The 14,632-nt window shown below is 41.2% G+C and overlaps 1 protein-coding gene across 2 annotated transcripts in view; it reads left to right on the top strand.

The window, feature by feature from the left end:
* Window positions 1-14,632, top strand: part of BAZ2A (bromodomain adjacent to zinc finger domain 2A) — a 35,830-nt gene that overhangs the window by 15,559 nt on the left and 5,639 nt on the right. For both annotated transcript variants that reach the window (XM_069970451.1, XM_069970450.1), the window contains exons 14-27: window positions 79-333; window positions 442-656; window positions 746-820; window positions 2,086-2,251; window positions 2,341-2,403; window positions 2,980-3,124; window positions 3,767-4,269; window positions 6,308-6,509; window positions 8,961-9,116; window positions 9,241-9,401; window positions 10,738-11,015; window positions 11,109-11,241; window positions 11,341-11,487; window positions 11,931-12,136. In XM_069970451.1, the coding sequence (XP_069826552.1) occupies window positions 79-333; window positions 442-656; window positions 746-820; window positions 2,086-2,251; window positions 2,341-2,403; window positions 2,980-3,124; window positions 3,767-4,269; window positions 6,308-6,509; window positions 8,961-9,116; window positions 9,241-9,401; window positions 10,738-11,015; window positions 11,109-11,241; window positions 11,341-11,487; window positions 11,931-12,136 (2,705 nt within the window). The remainder of the gene's footprint in view (window positions 1-78; window positions 334-441; window positions 657-745; window positions 821-2,085; window positions 2,252-2,340; window positions 2,404-2,979; window positions 3,125-3,766; window positions 4,270-6,307; window positions 6,510-8,960; window positions 9,117-9,240; window positions 9,402-10,737; window positions 11,016-11,108; window positions 11,242-11,340; window positions 11,488-11,930; window positions 12,137-14,632) is intronic.

The raw sequence follows: 14,632 nt of genomic DNA on the forward strand, positions 1-14,632 counted from the left end.
GTGATTGGTTACAGTTCTCATAAGTTGGTGTATTCATGAAACATTCATTGTGCTTATTGACGCTTTTTTCCATTTCAGCCATTACCAGACTTTCCACATGTTCCAGGAGTAGTGTTGCCCAGTAGTGCCTTCTCTCATTGCTTAACAACTGCAGAGTTTCTACAAACCTATGGGAAAGTGTTTGGACTGGATGAAACTAAAGATGTGCCTAGCCTCCTAACCCTGCAGGAGGGGCTCTTCAATATAGGTGACCGTGTAGGGGAGGTACAAGACCTGCTGGTGAAACTGCTACGGGTTGCATTGTTTGACCCTGGGCTTCCATCATACTGCCAGGTAACCAGATGGCTTTAGAAATCACTGCTTTAGTTTAACCATTTTTTATGGTTTCCATAGTAGAAGTGCCTCACACTAATCAGTGTCTGTCTTCTTGTTTATCTACAGTCTTTGAAAATCCTAGGAGAAAAAGTTTCTGAAATCAGTTTAACCCGAGAAAATGTGTCTGAAATCCTCCGCATCTTCCTAGAGGCATATGGTGGTGACATAGATCTCTGTGAAAGCCTCCGCACTCATCCATTTCAGGCACATCCACCCCACACCAAAGCTGCTGTGCTCGCATTTCTTATTAATGAACTCAATGCCAGCACTCTGATTATCAGGTAGTGTCTTGTTCTAAAATTGAAAAACATTTTCTCAATATTTCCTCATATGGCCTAGAACTTTGTTTATTGCTTGCTTGTTTCTGCAGTGAAATTGATAAAACCCTGGAGAACATGTCTAATTATAGAAAAAACAAGTGGATAATTGAGGGCAAAATTCGCAGGTAATACCACTAAAGATTTATTAGAATTTTTTATTTTCTTTTTTTGCTCATGCATGCTTCTTTACATCTATGAAAATTTTCAAACTTTGAAACCTGGTCATAGGTGAAAGACAATTCAGTTTGCTATTCCTGGTATAAAAATGTTCTTAGAAACTGAGTACTGTGGTGCCTTGGATTACAAGCATAACTCGTTCCGGGACCGTGCTTGTAATCCAAATCCATTCTTAAACCATAGCAAATTTTCCCATAAGAAATCCTTGAAATGCAGACAATTGGTTCCAAACCTCCAAAATAATGATTTTATATTCTGAAACAAACATTGAATATGTCATATTGTAAGTTACTGTACAGTATAGCAAACAGCATGTGGCGTATATTGTATAGTAACTGCATAAACCTGAAAAAACAGCAGCAGTTTGTAGATACAGGATGGAACTGCAGATCCCCATAATGCAGTAGTGTAGTACAACAGGCTAGAATAGAGAAGCAGGGCTGCTGTCAGAGGTCTGTGTTCTCACATGACAGCAATGGGGAAGGGGGGGCCTGTTTAGCATGGACCAGTCAGGACTGACAGACTGCAGGGAGCATGAAGGAACCAGCAGGACATATATGGGCACAGTTTAGCAGCACTCTCTGTCCAGGGAGAGAGGGGTTACAGCTATGAAGAGATTACCTCTACAGTCTTGTCCCCTGTTGTTTTTGGCCCTGTCTTTTACCAGTTTTTGTTTGCCGTATTTGTTTTAATTTTTGGGCTACACCTAAAGCTGCAGATAGGGGATCACATCTTCAGATGGAAATCCCCCTTAAGGGTAGCTTCACACGTACCATATTGCTGCGTTTTTAACAGTGCATTTTTAACGATGCGTCTTTAACGCTGCGTTTTTGGTGCGATTTTTACATGCGAGTTTTGATTTTCACATGAAAATCATGTGAAAATTAAAACGCGCATGTAAAAAACGCAGCGTTAAAGACGCACCGTTAAAAACGCAGCAATACGGTACGTGTGAAGCTACCCTTAATCTGTAATCATTCTTGCTAACTCCTGGTGTTTTTTGTTGTTTTTTTTCTTTCTTAAATAAGTTGTTGCTAGTAAACATGAGAATGCAAAGCAACCTCAGTATAGCTTCTGCCAGGTTATGATGAGAGCCTAGTTCCTATTCCTCTACAGCGATATCCCCTTTCTTATATAGTATATATCTTACATGCGTAAAAGAACAAACCCCCCCAAAATAAACATACTGTCACTTTATTGTAATATACCACAGGTTGAAGTTTGCATTAGGAAAGAAAAGTGCACAACATGAACAATGTAATGTAGAGCAACAAAACAATTTAGAGGAGTGTCGGACAAGACGCAGCACACGTAATGAGGAAAACGAAGATGCTGTAGGTGATGAATCTGCTTTACTGAAACCAGCTGAGGGTGAAGAGGTAAAACACAGACACTGAACATTATCAATGCTTCTAACATTCTACTTTATATAGTCATCATAAATGGCTTTCATGTTTTTATATTGCAGGAGGAAGTTTCCTCTAATGTGAATACTTTGGATTTAGAACGACAGATAGAAAAACTCACTAAGGTAACATTCAGATTAATACCTGAATTACAAATTGCTGAACTGGTGGGATATGTATAATACTGTAGTCCCCATGTGAAAATAAAAGGCGGCATGACACCTGACTGGAGCAGGAAGCTACCTCCTCTGACATGTCTGCTTTGGGACACAAATCACTAAGTCTACCCTCTTAACTAAGGGTGCCTTTACACAGAGAGATTTATCTGACAGATTTTTGAAGCTAAAGCCAGGAACAGACTATAAACAGAGAACAGGTCATAAAGGAAAAGACTGAGATTTCCTCTTTTCAAATCCATTTCTTACTTTGCCTTCAAAAATCTGTCAGATAAATCTCTGTGTAAAGACACCCTAAGTTCTCTGCCGTTCTCCAGCACCCCAACAGAACAGAACCCCAATGTTTTCTGCAAGGCTGTTTCAAGAACTTGCAGAACATTCTGCTCACTGATAAACTCTGGAGGCAAGGGTATCCCCTGTTTTTACTTTTATCTTTTACAACTAGTGTTAGTTTTTCCTTGCATGTATGTTTTACACTTTTGAACATAATTCTCAGTTTTTTCATTTCATATACTTGGTTAACAGCGCCAGACGTTTCTGAGAAAGAAAATTATTAGCTGTTCACAAAGACTTCGCTGTATGTCTCTGGGTCAGGATCGATACCGCAGATTCTATTGGATGCTCCCACACATAGGTGGCATCTTTGTAGAGGGATCAGCAGACAGTTCTGGTGAGTGCATGAACAGATATTAAACCTTAACCTTCATTAATACTGGAGTATTAGCAGTTATATAATAACACTCCATTCTGCTGGCATAAACAATATGTTACATAAACAATATGTAACATTGTTTGATTATTTTTTTTTTTTTAACATTTCTTTGCCTTTTTAGATGTGGTGTTACTTGTTTTATTGCATTGACACATGTGTATCTCAATTCTAGACATAGTAATAATTCTCAAAATAAAGTTTTAATGCTTCTTTGTGGCCCCTTGTACACAGCCATAATACAGGGTCCACATACAGTCTGAAATTGTGGTGTTGAGCATGCTCGAGTCGATCCAAACCCGAACTTTTGGCATTTGATTAGCGGTGGCTGCTGAAGTTGGATAAAGCCCTAAGGCTATGTGGAAATCATAGAAATAGTCATAGTTCAGCAGCCACCGCTAATCAGATACCGAATGTTCGGGTTCGGATCGACTCGAACCCGAACCCGGTTCGCTCATCTCTAATTCTAATGTATGAGCCAGTGCACATTTGCCCAGAGCTCACAGATGCCCTGAAGTCCTTGCACTCTGTAGCCAAATATGAATGTGTGCAGGGGGCGTAGAACAAGGCACCGGATCCTGATTTATGGATTTTCTTTTCCAGGTAAGACTTTAGATACGCCACAAACTGAACTTCCTGAATCTTTTATTGTGAAAAATGAAGAGAAAGAAGGGACAGAAGACAAATATTATTCTTCACTCAATCGTTCACGAGGTCGACCACGGAGGTCAGAACATTGTAAATACTGTCAGTGTCCCGGGTCTCAGCAAGCTCCACTAAATGGCCTTTTGCAGGCAAATACATATCTTTCTGAAGGCCAACAGGGCAAAAGCCAGGCAACCATGCTTTCATGGCCGACTCCGTTTCAAACTCCTATGATGAACAGTGCTGTGTTGACACCAGAGAATAGTCCTCCTCACCCAGAAGGAGCATCTACATTTGACATTGGTCCCTGTCCTGGGGCAACAGACACGGATGAAAAGGATAACAGGTTGTTCAACTCACTACTAAGGACTCCTTGCACTGAAAACTCACAAAACTGTAGTTCACAGTCAAACACCCTCCATTCCCCATCATCTCTCACTGCAACTTCACAGCCAATACAGGTAAACTTATTGTTATGAATTGTACTTTTCTCAAACTTGTGGTGTTTTTTTGGGATAACAGATGATGCATTTTTTGTTATCAAAATTGCTTCTTACAACTCCTACCGCAGTAGAAAACACACATTAGGTTGAGAGCCAAGGATTTGTGAGATTAAGTTCACTTAAGGGTTTGATACAAAAGGGAAAGGAGTCAGAATAGTAGAGGCAGTATTAAAACTTAAAGGGGGAGATTTATCAAACTTGTGTAAAGTAGAATTGTCTAAGTTGCCCCTAGCAACCAATCAGATTCCACCTTTCATTTTTCAAAGACTCTGAGGAATGAAAAGTGGAATCTGATTGGTTACTAGGGGCAACTAAGACAATTCTACTTTACACCAGTTTGACAGTTTGGGAGAGATTTATCAAAGTGCTATTCAGGATTTAAAAAACACAACTATTTTCTTGCAAAAACACCACTCTTGTCCGTAGGTTGTGTGTGATATTACAATTCTGCTCTATTAACGTCAGTGGAATTGAGCTGCAAAACCCACACCCAAAGTGAGGACAAAGGGTGCCTACATTGTTTGCATGTGTGCTGGTCAAGTGAGACACAGGCAGATATTGCATACAAGATACCACTCTGATAACTCTGAGCTGAGCACCTGTGTGGTCATTATGTGACCAGGACAGATTTTTCTTCCCAGTGGCAGTGAATACTGGTTTCTATACAGTGATGGTAAGCAGAGATTTTGACTATTGGAAAATTGTATAACTTTTCCATATGCAATGGATAACCTTGGCTTGCTGAAACTGTAATACTTTCAAAAGTATCTCCCCAAAACAACAATGTGAATGTGTCTTCACCATTAACTCTTTGCTTTTTAGATATCGTTGTGATATGGCTGTAAACTTTATAAAATCTACATCCATATTCTTAGTACAATTGTTCCCTATTGTCTGTTGGATGGTTTAACATAGTGTAACTGACCACATCACCAGGTAGGGGCTGAAAGAACTTTATCAGGTTTGGGAGTGTCTGCATTAGATCCAAGCAATTTGCACATTTCCATATATGCAATCAAGCAGTAAGGGTCTATTTACACAGATTATCCGACAGATTATCTGCCAAAGATTTGAAGCCAAAGCCAGAAACAAACTATAAACAGAGATCAGGTCATAAAGGAAACCCTGAGATTTATCCTCTTTTCAAATCCATTCCTGGCTTTGGCTTCAAATCTTTGGCAGATAATCTGTCAGATAATCTTTCTGTGTAAATGGACCCTAAGTGCCCACAGTACGGGGATGATTGCCTCAAGTGTCCATCACTTTCTTCTCCTACAGCATGTGAGGTGTCAATCAAATGCAAAATCAATTCCTTGACTTACACAAACAGAAGTTCACAGATCTAAAGATATGTCTGAAGGGTTTTTTGACCCCTGCTTGGCGCTGTGATGAGTTTTACTTATTAAAGGGAATCTGTCAGATTGTTTCACACAATATCCTATTTGTAGCTACAATTATTAACTGGAAAATTCCAATTTCTCGTTTGTCTCGTTTGGGCATGCACAAATGCAGTAATCATCCTACCGGGCTTTACTCCCCCTGTTGACAGTAGCTTTGTGTCCATAGGATGCAGACACCCTTCTCAGCAGGTTCTTGCTTTTTTAACTTGGTTTAGTATATATTGGTAAGGATGGGCTCACACTTTTGTTGGAGCTCCATTCAGGACTTCAGTCGCACATTCCATATGGGGCTGGAGGATGGAGCTGGACAGTCCCTTGTACAGCGAATGTAAGCAACAGCTCACAAGAGATCCCTTTTGACTTCAGAGGGGTTTGTCTGGTGTTCATTTAGAAGGATTTGACCAATCCAGACAGGTGTTACTAAATAAACTGAATAAGTGAAAGAGCCCCTCAAATAGCACTCCATAGCAAGTGTGAACCCAGCCCAAAAAAGATAGGATACTTTTGATATCCAACTGAGAGATCTGCATTATTAATGCAGTTGAGAAATTGGAATTGCTTGAAACACTTTGAAACCAGCTTCTTACATTACACAGGTCAGTGGATTGGCAGATGAACAGCGCCAGTCTGTTGGTTCTCAGCTGCCATCTGTGTCTACGGTTTGCCAAGTATGTAACAAGCCTGTAAGCAATGCCACCACAGCAATGGAGAAACGAAGAGGGCGGCCATCCAGTAAACTGATAACACAAATAGAGCAAAAGTACTACAATCAACTAATAGAAAGGCCCATACCAGAAAGTAAGTCATTGGTAAAGTGGGATTGGTAACTAATGGAACCTAATTGGGTGAAAGTAATAGTCTACTGAATGTGCTTAGACATGAAGTGGTCACAGGTAAGCATTTTGCCTGAATGTCTTGTATCTACTTCACGGAAGGTGGAAGTAAAGTGTACTCTCGCTCCGTTACTCACATCTGCATTGTCTTCAAACTCCCTCATATCATTTCGTCCTTATCTTAAATAGGGAACTTGCAGAGGAATAAAAATCTATACGGAGTCCTTGCAGAATGTACCCTGGATACAGACTGTTTTGAATACATGGAATCCAATGCTTTGTCTGTTAGCACATTGAATACTTAAAGGGCTAGTGCAGCGCTAAGAAATTATTCACAAAATAACACACATCACAAAGTTATACAACTTTGTAATGTATATTATGTATGTGAATCGCCCCCTTCCCCGTGTTCCCCCCACCCACGCACGTGGACCCGGAATTGTAGTGCATTATACATACCTGGCGCACGTCGTCCCCGACCCCGATCTTCTGTCAACGACGTAATCATCGGGAGGCCGGCCGAATTACTGCAGCCGTCCCTGATGCCGGCCCCCCTCTGCCGCGTCATCGGCTGCTCAGCCTCGATTGGCTGAGCATAACTGTGCTCAGCCAATTGCAGCTGAGCAGCCGATGGTGTGGCAGAGGGGGGCCGGCATCAGGGACGGCTGCAGCGTTTCGGCCGGCCTTCCGAAGATTACGTCGTTGACAGACGCGCGTCAGGTATGTTTAATGCACTACACTTCCGGGTCCACATGGGGGGGTGGGTGAACACGGGGAAGGGGGCCATTCACATACATAACATACATTACAAAGTTGCATAAAATGTGTGTTATTTTGTGAATAATTTCTTAGCGCCGCACTACCCCTTTAAAGGAAAAGTCTGGTGAAAATTTTTATTAAAGTATTGTATTGCCCCCCAAAAGTTATACAAAACAAATCGCCAATATACACTTATTACGGGAAATGCTTATAAAGTGCTTTTTTTCCCTGCACTTACTACTGCATCAAGGCTTCACTTCCTGGATAAAATGGTGATGTCACACCCCGACTCCCAGAGCTGTACGGGCTGTGGCTGCTGGGAAGGATGATGGCAGGGGGACACTGGGGGACACTGAGGGACACAGGGCACTGGAGGGACACTGAGCATCCCTCTGCCATCATCCTCTCCCGCAGCCACGGCCTGCACAGCTCTGGGAGTCGGGTCGTGACATCACCATTTTATCTAGGAAGTGAAGCCTTGATGCAGTAGTAAGTGAAGGAAAAAAAACCTTTATGTACGTTTCCTGTAATTAGTGTTTATTGGTAATTTGTATAACTTTTGGGGGTCAATACAATACTTTAAGAAAAATTTTCGCTGGACTTCTTTTTTAACTGGAAATTTAGTTTTTCCTATGATTGCCCTTAACTGAAATTAAATGTACCACCGGTGCATTGCTTTTCTGATATTTACATGGATAAAGCGATGCAGGGATGCCTGTGCCGCTGTCCTCTTTTTGAACCACGGCCTGGTTACTATGTACAGCTCTATTCTATTCCCGGGCATCAGCTGGGGGTGAAGCACTGGAGGCAGACTGGCCTGCCCCCAGTGGAAGGAAACCCCCGTCTCTCTATGACACGGCTCCATTGATTCTAATGGAGTGCCAATTTATCCATGTAAATACCGGAAAGCAATGTACTGGTGGTACATTTGCTTGAAGACTGCTTTCCCATAAAGCAGGATCAGTTGTGTTAGTAAGTATAGGTCAGAAAATTACTTGATAAAAACTGTTTCTGTGCCGTGATTTTTCCAGATTGTTAGGCCTTAAAGTGGTCATACACAATTTAGCCGATGGTAAAATGCTGACTCTGCAGGCATGTTAGCCTTCTATTTACCACAGGAACAAAGAATACAGCTTTTTAAAAATTCAGCCTCTTCAAAGTTTATTGTCACAAAGCCTTCCCACACACCCCAGGATGGTCAGCCATTCTGTCATAATTAATAGGGTTGGCTAATTTCAGACCGAGAAGCAAGAAGGTGGCCTGGTCTGATGAATCTTTGATGGCCTTTGCTTACCTAAGATAGTGATAGTATCTGGATGCACTGTGGAAAGAAGGCAAGTCAGCAGAGGGATTGTGATTTTCTAGTCTGTGTATTAATGTTAGCCACTTTAAAACGTACCACTCACCTTAGCATTGTTGCTGACTGTATACACCCCTATTGACCGTGGACTTATAATATAGGTCCTGCCGCAGTACAAAAATGTTGACAAAGAATTTAGGGTGTCTATTTCGATTTCGAGAATCTAAGTGATAGTAATGTAAACGCTGATTGTTTTGTTTTAGTAGTAGATTGTATTTGTGAATGCTCAAATATAATGTTAATAGCAGGAGTGATATCATCACCTGATCATTTTGTGTTGCTTTTCTTTATTCACAGACATGAAAAATACCTGGTGGTGGATAAAGGACCCAGCTGTGCTGGAGTCTTTGGTTAAGGCTCTGCATCCACGAGGTATCCGTGAAAAATCCTTGCACAAACATCTCACAAAGCATCTTGTACACCTCAAGGAGATGTGTGCACGGTCAGCCTCTGGTAAGAGATTTTTAGTTTTAGTTTTTTGAACTTTGCGACCATGTACAAAAAAATAATTTCTGTGTTTTGTAAATCTATACCTCAAGATAAAGTGCTAATTGTCATTCCTTTGATGTGCCCCTAGATGGACTCTTTCAGTTCAAACCTTCTGAAGGTCACCCTGTAAGTCAGGAAACACTGGAAAAATGGTCAGTTGAGCAATGGACATTCCAGGTGGATCTCTCTGTTTTGCAGTGGGTGGAAGATTTGGAACAGAGGGTCATGCTGTCTGACTTGCAACTACGGGTCTGTTCTATTTACCATTTTTTATGTCTAAGCAGAAAATGACCTATTGTGTAAATCAAGTTTTTATTCAAAAATGTTTCTTTAAGAATTTGGTGACTTTTTTTCCCCTTAATTTTCTATTTTACTGATTTGTATTTTAGTATAGTCCTTATTCAGTTTTCGTTCTAGCCACTAAGCCTAATTAAAATCTGACAGCAGTCCCCACTGTCCCCCATCCCCTTATCTTCACAGACAGTGAGGGGTGACACCACCATAGTTAAGATGGGATCAAGCTATTTACAATAGGTGATGGTCAGAGCTCCCCCTCCTTTGCACTGGTCACAGAACATCCCTAGAAAATATCTCCCTTTTAGAGGGTCCCCTTCAGGGGCAGATTAAATGTACCTTGTGCCCCAGGCTGTCCGTTCAATCTGCGTCTCTTTCCCCCCAATCTACCTGAGGGACGACATCTTCCAGGTACACAGCTTATAGTGCTGGTTCATCCTACTATTACAAATCAGAACTTTGCATTAATAAACTTTTTAAAAGCAATCACCTTATTGCTGAAATGAAATAACTACTACTGAAATGGAAAATGAGGGCAGGGTAATATACAGGAGAAACATCTTCCACATGTAATGGGGTAGGGGGTCCTACGACTAAAGATCAGAGCTCGGTATAAATAGCAGCTTCTGTAGAATATCTTTGGAATCAGATGTGTCAATTACTTGAGATACTGACAAACACAGAAACAGTACATACATACACTCACTGACACATAGATATAATACATACATATACACACAATCCCTCACACACTGACATATACATACATACACAGATACAGTACATACATACACAGCAGTTACAGCTCTGCTTTCCTAATCTTCCTGTCTGAAGTCAGGCCAATGTTGCTCCACTCTAACTTTGAGGACCTGCAGGTCATGTGACTCTGTTTGAAGGACTATACGCTGGAGGCTTAATTGCCGTTCCCTTTGAGTTTCAGCAGAGAGGCTTCTCTCTCTGCATGATGGATGGAGTGGACCTGACAGTGATGAAGTGGGCGGTTTGGCTGGTCATAAGTACCCCAGGAGCCTCCGGTGGCCACCCAAGCTGCCCATATAATCAGTCCCCTCCAGTCTTTGTTTTTTCATGTGTCCATGGACCTGCTTTAAAGCATATCTCTAAATGCTGTGCAGAAGGCTCAGGCAATATGGCTGGCCCAAGAATGTGAAAATAATAAAACCTGTAAAAAAGAAAAAAAGTATATGTGTCTGACTAATCGGTAAAAAAAAGGTAGGTGACAACTTCCCTTCTTAGTGCATGTACATTAACTTGCTTTTTACATACTTTACAGGGCTGGTCCCCTCTTAGCTTAGACTCTGTTCGGAGTGACCTTAAATACTTTGAGCACAAAGTGGAAGCAGCAGATGATATTCTCGCTAAAGTGAAAAGAGAAGAGGGACAAGTACACAGGGAGCCAGATAATCCATTAGACATAGCTGTGCTGCGGCTTCTGGACCTGGAACAAAATGTGGAAAGGAGATATCTGAAGGAACCACTATGGGTCTTAAGTGAGGTGCAGCATGAGAAGATTGTGATCACTGATCCAGAGACATCGTCTACCACAGAAACGTAAGAGCACCAATCCTAGCCTCTAATCATATTATTAATCCTTTTTACTTAAATTGTACCTTATCTGTGCAATGTCTTTTCTGTTTGTGACAGTCAGTACAGCATTACATCGCGTTTGCGTTTGTGGCGCCAAACAGTGGAGCGATGCCGTAGTTCAGCGCAACTGTCTCTCTGTCTGCAGCAGCTTGAGAAGTCATTAGCTTGGGAGCGTTCTGTGAATAAAGTGGTAAGAGTCTGAGTATATATCTCATCGCTTGCATTCCATGTACCTTAGTTTCTTTGTCTTCTACTATGTGGTTACTGACCCCCGACATTATTCTTACAGACCTGCATTTATTGTCGAAAGGGCGACAATGATGAAAGCTTGCTGCTTTGTGATAGTTGTGATCGTGGTTGCCACACTTATTGCCATCGACCTCGGATGACAGAGATTCCAGAAGGGGACTGGTTTTGCCCCAACTGTATCTCTTTGGTAAGAGACTCGCTTATGAAATTGGTTTTGAAAGGAACCTCCTCTTTTTACAATGTGAAATTTTGATTTACTCTCTAAATATTTTCTTTTGTTCTGTGATATTTAATTTTTTTTTTTTTTTTTTGGGGGGGGGGGTGGATTACAGGGTTGCAGTTTTAACAAATTAAGAAAAATGTACTCGCCCATAAATGTGCCCCTATTCCTGCACCACCAAATTCCCCAAAAATCCTAGAAAACATGGTCATATGTAACTTGGCAGATAAAGTTGTTAGGCCAGATGACCGACGACATTCAGTGAAGCAAACTGTAGTCTGTTACAAAGTGCAACCAAACATATATTTGCAAAGTTGCTGTAAATTTACATTGGGGATGTTTCTTTTAATTGTCATTATTATTTGTCAATTTATTCTACTTTAATTGGATTCACATAACTTTTTCTTTAGCAAGGAGAAAGCGAGTATCTACGGCCCGGTGGCTCTTCAAAAAGAGCCAAAAAAAGTGTGCAGCGATATCAAGATAACAGTCCCTTGAAGCAGTCACGCAGAAAAGAGCCAGCTACAGTCTCTACACAGTCTCCAGCAGAAGCATCACTAGCAAAACGGAGACGAATTGGAACTCGAAGCCAGTGTCCCGACTTAACATTCTGCGAGTAAGTGATACAATATATTATGGTTGTATCTACAGAGTGGGGCAATTATCATAAAATACTATTTTTGCCCCTCGTAATCAGACATGGTAGAAAGGTCACAAAAAAAAAAAAAAAAGCCACAGGCTCTAAAGCAATAGTAGCTCATAATTATGAGGAGATCTTGAAAGAATAGAATTGTCTTTAGGAAGTTTGAAGGGTACCTATCATTTAAATAAACTTCTGACATATAGCGACATGTCAGAAATTTGTATCGGTGGGGGGTCTTGGTGTTGAGACCCCGTCAATCCTTAGGGTGCCTTCACACCTACCGTATCGCAGTAGAAAATCCGCTGCGGATCCGCAGCGGATTTAACTAAATGAATGAAGACAGCATTAAATCCGCACTGTCAAATCCGCTGCGGATCCGCAGCAGATTTGTAAGTGCGGATTTAATGCTGTGTTCATTCATTTAGTTAAATCCGCTGCGGATCTGCTGCGGATCCGCAGCGGATTTTCTACTGCGATACGGTAGGTGTGAAGGCACCCTTAGAATGCAGACACAGGCAGTGTGTGTACACCCGGACCCCCACCGATAAACCTCTGGCATGTCAGAAGTTTGTTTAAATGATAGGAACCCTTTGAAGATTGGGACATTCAGTTTTAATTCGCCATCGGGATCCTAACATAGCAACAGACACGCTGTTTCTAGTTGTTGCTTATGGTGAAGAGTAAAGTAGTTTTAAAAAGATAATGAAGGAACTTGTAGCAGTCGGCACTTGCTGGTAAAAAAAAATTTCATTTATTGATAATCTTGATAAAAAGTCATCACAAAAGTCCATAAAAGTCAATGGAAATGCATTTCCATGGACTTTTATGGACTTTTGGGATGACTTTATCAAGATTATCAATAAATGAAAAATTTTTTACCAGCAAGTGCCGACTGCTACAAGTTCCTTCATTATTATTTACTCTGGATCCAAAGGTCCATTGGTCGTCCACTACCCAGGTGAGCCGGTTACCACTATCTGCTTCTAGTTTTAAAAAGACTTACATTCCAATGTCTGCAGTACACCTGACATGTCAGGAGAAGAGTCACCAATGTTCGTGAGAGGCCACTGGCCTCACCCATCCACTAATGACTGACAGATTTCTCTCTTATCACTGTACATATGAATAGAAAAACAGCTCGCCACTAGCAGCGCTCCAGGTTCTAGCTCCACAATATGTAAAGCACTTCCAACACTCTGTAGTCAGGGGAAAACAATAGATTTTATTGTAGTTTACCAACTATCCATTAAAAGATTGTGGCAGTCTGATAAAGCAAGAGAAACACGTTTTGGGTTTTGGACACTTTTAGTAATAATGTGACATAATATGACTAAGGTTGCATTCACACGTTCCGTGAAGTTGTCCGTGCGCACAGATCTCTGCACAGGGACAAATTTATAGTCCATTGCTTTGTATTGGGCTATTCACCTGTTCAGTGTTTTCACAGATCTCCGTTTAAAAATGGGACGTCATAATTTGGATCGGAAGCACGGATCTGAGTCTACATAGAAATCAATGAGATCCGTGTTTTTTACGGATGTGATATCCGTGTTCGTCCGTGAAAAACACGGATGTGATGTAATCAATCTAATTTAAAATGCTTTAAAACTGATCCTTGAAAAAAACGGAGACGGATGCAAAATGAATGACAAAACGGACTAGCTAGCAGGAGGTAGCTAGCAGACCACAATCACGGACCAGGAAAAACACAAAGGGGGAGATTTATCAAAGGGTGTAAAATTTAGACAGGTGCAAACTGCCCACAGCAACCAATTACAGCTCAGCTTTCCTTTCAGCACTGCCTAAAGCTGAGCTGTGATTGGTTGCTGTGGGCAGTTTGCACCAGTCTAAATTTTACACCCTTTGATAAATCTCCCACAAAGTGTGAATGCAGCCTAAGGGTGACTAATGCCCAAAACGCTCTGGTCAGTACTATGGGGGTTTTGGGCTGGCTTCACACTGCCTTTAAAATCTTGGAATACCGCCAATTAAAACGCCATGACTTCTTTTTCTTCTTTTGCAAAAACAACAGCAGCCAGATAATAGCTGGAAGTCAATGGCGGTTTATGATATGCCTTACAGACATGGCGTTTTTTGTTTTTTTTTCTTTTTCTTTCTGACGTTTTTGAGGCTCTGTGGCAGTTTTTCCAAAATGCAGCATGCTGTAGGTGCGGTGTTTTTTCGGCAAACTTCTTCCATAGAATTCAATGGGATTGTACCGGTTGTCTCAAAAATGCCATTGCTGTGTGTATGCCTTTTTTTTTTTTTTTTCTGGCGTTTTTATCACCTTTTTTGGTCTAGCAGCTAGGTCATGTGATTGCAGAGGAGATGCGACACATTGGCATTTTTTTTTTGGCCTGAAAAACTCCAAAAGTATGTTTGAGGGCACCCTTAATGCATTGTGAAATTACTGAATTCCAGACAGCCTCTGAAAGTGACAGCCACAAAGAAACATTATCACAAATGACA

The sequence above is a fragment of the Dendropsophus ebraccatus genome, chromosome 5, assembly GCF_027789765.1.
Source record: "Dendropsophus ebraccatus isolate aDenEbr1 chromosome 5, aDenEbr1.pat, whole genome shotgun sequence".
Taxonomy (NCBI): domain Eukaryota; kingdom Metazoa; phylum Chordata; class Amphibia; order Anura; family Hylidae; genus Dendropsophus; species Dendropsophus ebraccatus.